Source organism: Penaeus monodon, chromosome 22 (assembly GCF_015228065.2).
Source record: "Penaeus monodon isolate SGIC_2016 chromosome 22, NSTDA_Pmon_1, whole genome shotgun sequence".
In the NCBI taxonomy this organism is placed as follows: Eukaryota; Metazoa; Arthropoda; class Malacostraca; order Decapoda; family Penaeidae; genus Penaeus; species Penaeus monodon.
In genome coordinates, this window is record NC_051407.1 from 6,749,342 (window position 1) to 6,750,872 (window position 1,531).

General features: G+C 44.5%; 1 protein-coding gene across 1 annotated transcript; it reads right to left on the reverse strand.

The window, feature by feature from the left end:
- Positions 1-324: 324 nt before the first annotated feature.
- On the reverse strand, positions 325-1,257 carry LOC119587227 (ATP-dependent RNA helicase A-like). The gene is made up of 2 exons (XM_037935985.1): positions 1,246-1,257; positions 325-1,104 (listed from the first exon to the last, which is right to left on the reverse strand). Exons 1-2 carry the CDS (start codon positions 1,255-1,257, stop codon positions 400-402), a joined length of 717 nt encoding a protein of 238 aa, XP_037791913.1. The 3' UTR covers positions 325-399.
- Positions 1,258-1,531: the final 274 nt, after the last annotated feature.

Consider the following 1,531-nt stretch of genomic DNA (forward strand, 5'->3'; position numbering starts at 1 on the left):
ACGAAAATACTATGTTTGGTATTAGATATTTCCTGCTTGGTAGAACCCAGTGCTGCCACTTTGGCGAATTCTTGTCACGGTCAGACGCAATCCAAACCCACGCAAACGTGAAAAAGACTTTGTTTATGCAGATGATACCTGTATTCCCTCTCTTGATTTATGAAGGCACATTTTTTCTTTTGAATGTTTACCTTTTTTTTAAGTTTATGTCCGTAAATAGTCATATAACATGGAAATACAATTCATGGATAATGATCATTTGAACATTATTATTGCACATTTATTTAATCATCCATGGATAAATAGTAACAATATTCTAAAAATATAGATTTTCCTGCAGAAATCAAGATTAAACCTAAAAACAATTATTGAAACATTCTGGAGGAGAGACAAAACTTCCTACGGTGTGCCATAAAGGGTGGAAGGAGGAGGAGGACTGTAACTACCACCGCCGACGCCACCTCCACTTCCGCCTCCAGATCCACCTCCAGCACCACCGCCGATTCCGCCACCGAACCCACCTCCTGATCCACCTCCGAAGCCACCTCCGAACCCGCCTCCGATGCCACCTCCAAAGCCACCACCGATTCCTCCTCCACCGCCGCCAGCGCCCACGACTTGGCCGCTGCCTTGAGAAGCAGCATTCAAGGCAGTCTGAAGATCTACTCCGCCGGGAAGTGTCGGGTTCTCTCCTTCAGCGTAGTTGACGAAGAACACTTCGGGGTTGGCTGCTGGTGGTGCTGGTAGCTCAATCACCTGCTGATCCTGTGCTGATTGCTTATTAAGGACGAACAAGACATGCTGCTGTCTTGGTGGCGGTACAACAATTGGATCAGGTCCCTGAGCACCGTCAGGAAGTTTCACGAAAATGATATTACGTTCCAGTTTAGGTTTAGGAATGTACTTTGGGCGACTGACTTCGCCAACATTAGCCGGTACTTCATAGAGGAACACGCGACTATTTACCTGGGGTGTGACGCAGCTGCCATCCACGTGTTGTATTTGTCCACTACCACAACCCCCAGGTTTAAAAGATGGTCCTGAGGGGGTAGGCAAGTTGTAGCCTTGTGGTGCAGCAGATGCAACAGCCGCAAGTGCTAAGATCTATCAGAAAATGAAGCATATTCTGAGTACAAAACACATGATAACGATATAATAATAATTCTAGCCACATGATTCTCTTTTCTATATCCAATCAAAATCACTGGAATCAAACCACCAACACTTCAGTTTGACACTACTCACCAGGATGTTCATGTTGGAAGTCGATGCAGTGAGTTCAAATCGAGCCATATATATACCGACTGCTGTGGCTTCTTCACACGTCTGCCTTCACAAGGTCTTCCCTTTCTCCCCTAGTTCACATCTAGTGATGGATATGGAAACACTCTGATTACTCTGCTGACCAGTCATCAATAATGACAAGAATATTCATCTGGAAGATGAATCTGTGAATTACTGCTTGGTCACTTCATTTTGCAATAAATATTAGATTTCATGTGTGTGCGTAGGGTAAGTAAAGATTCTTCCT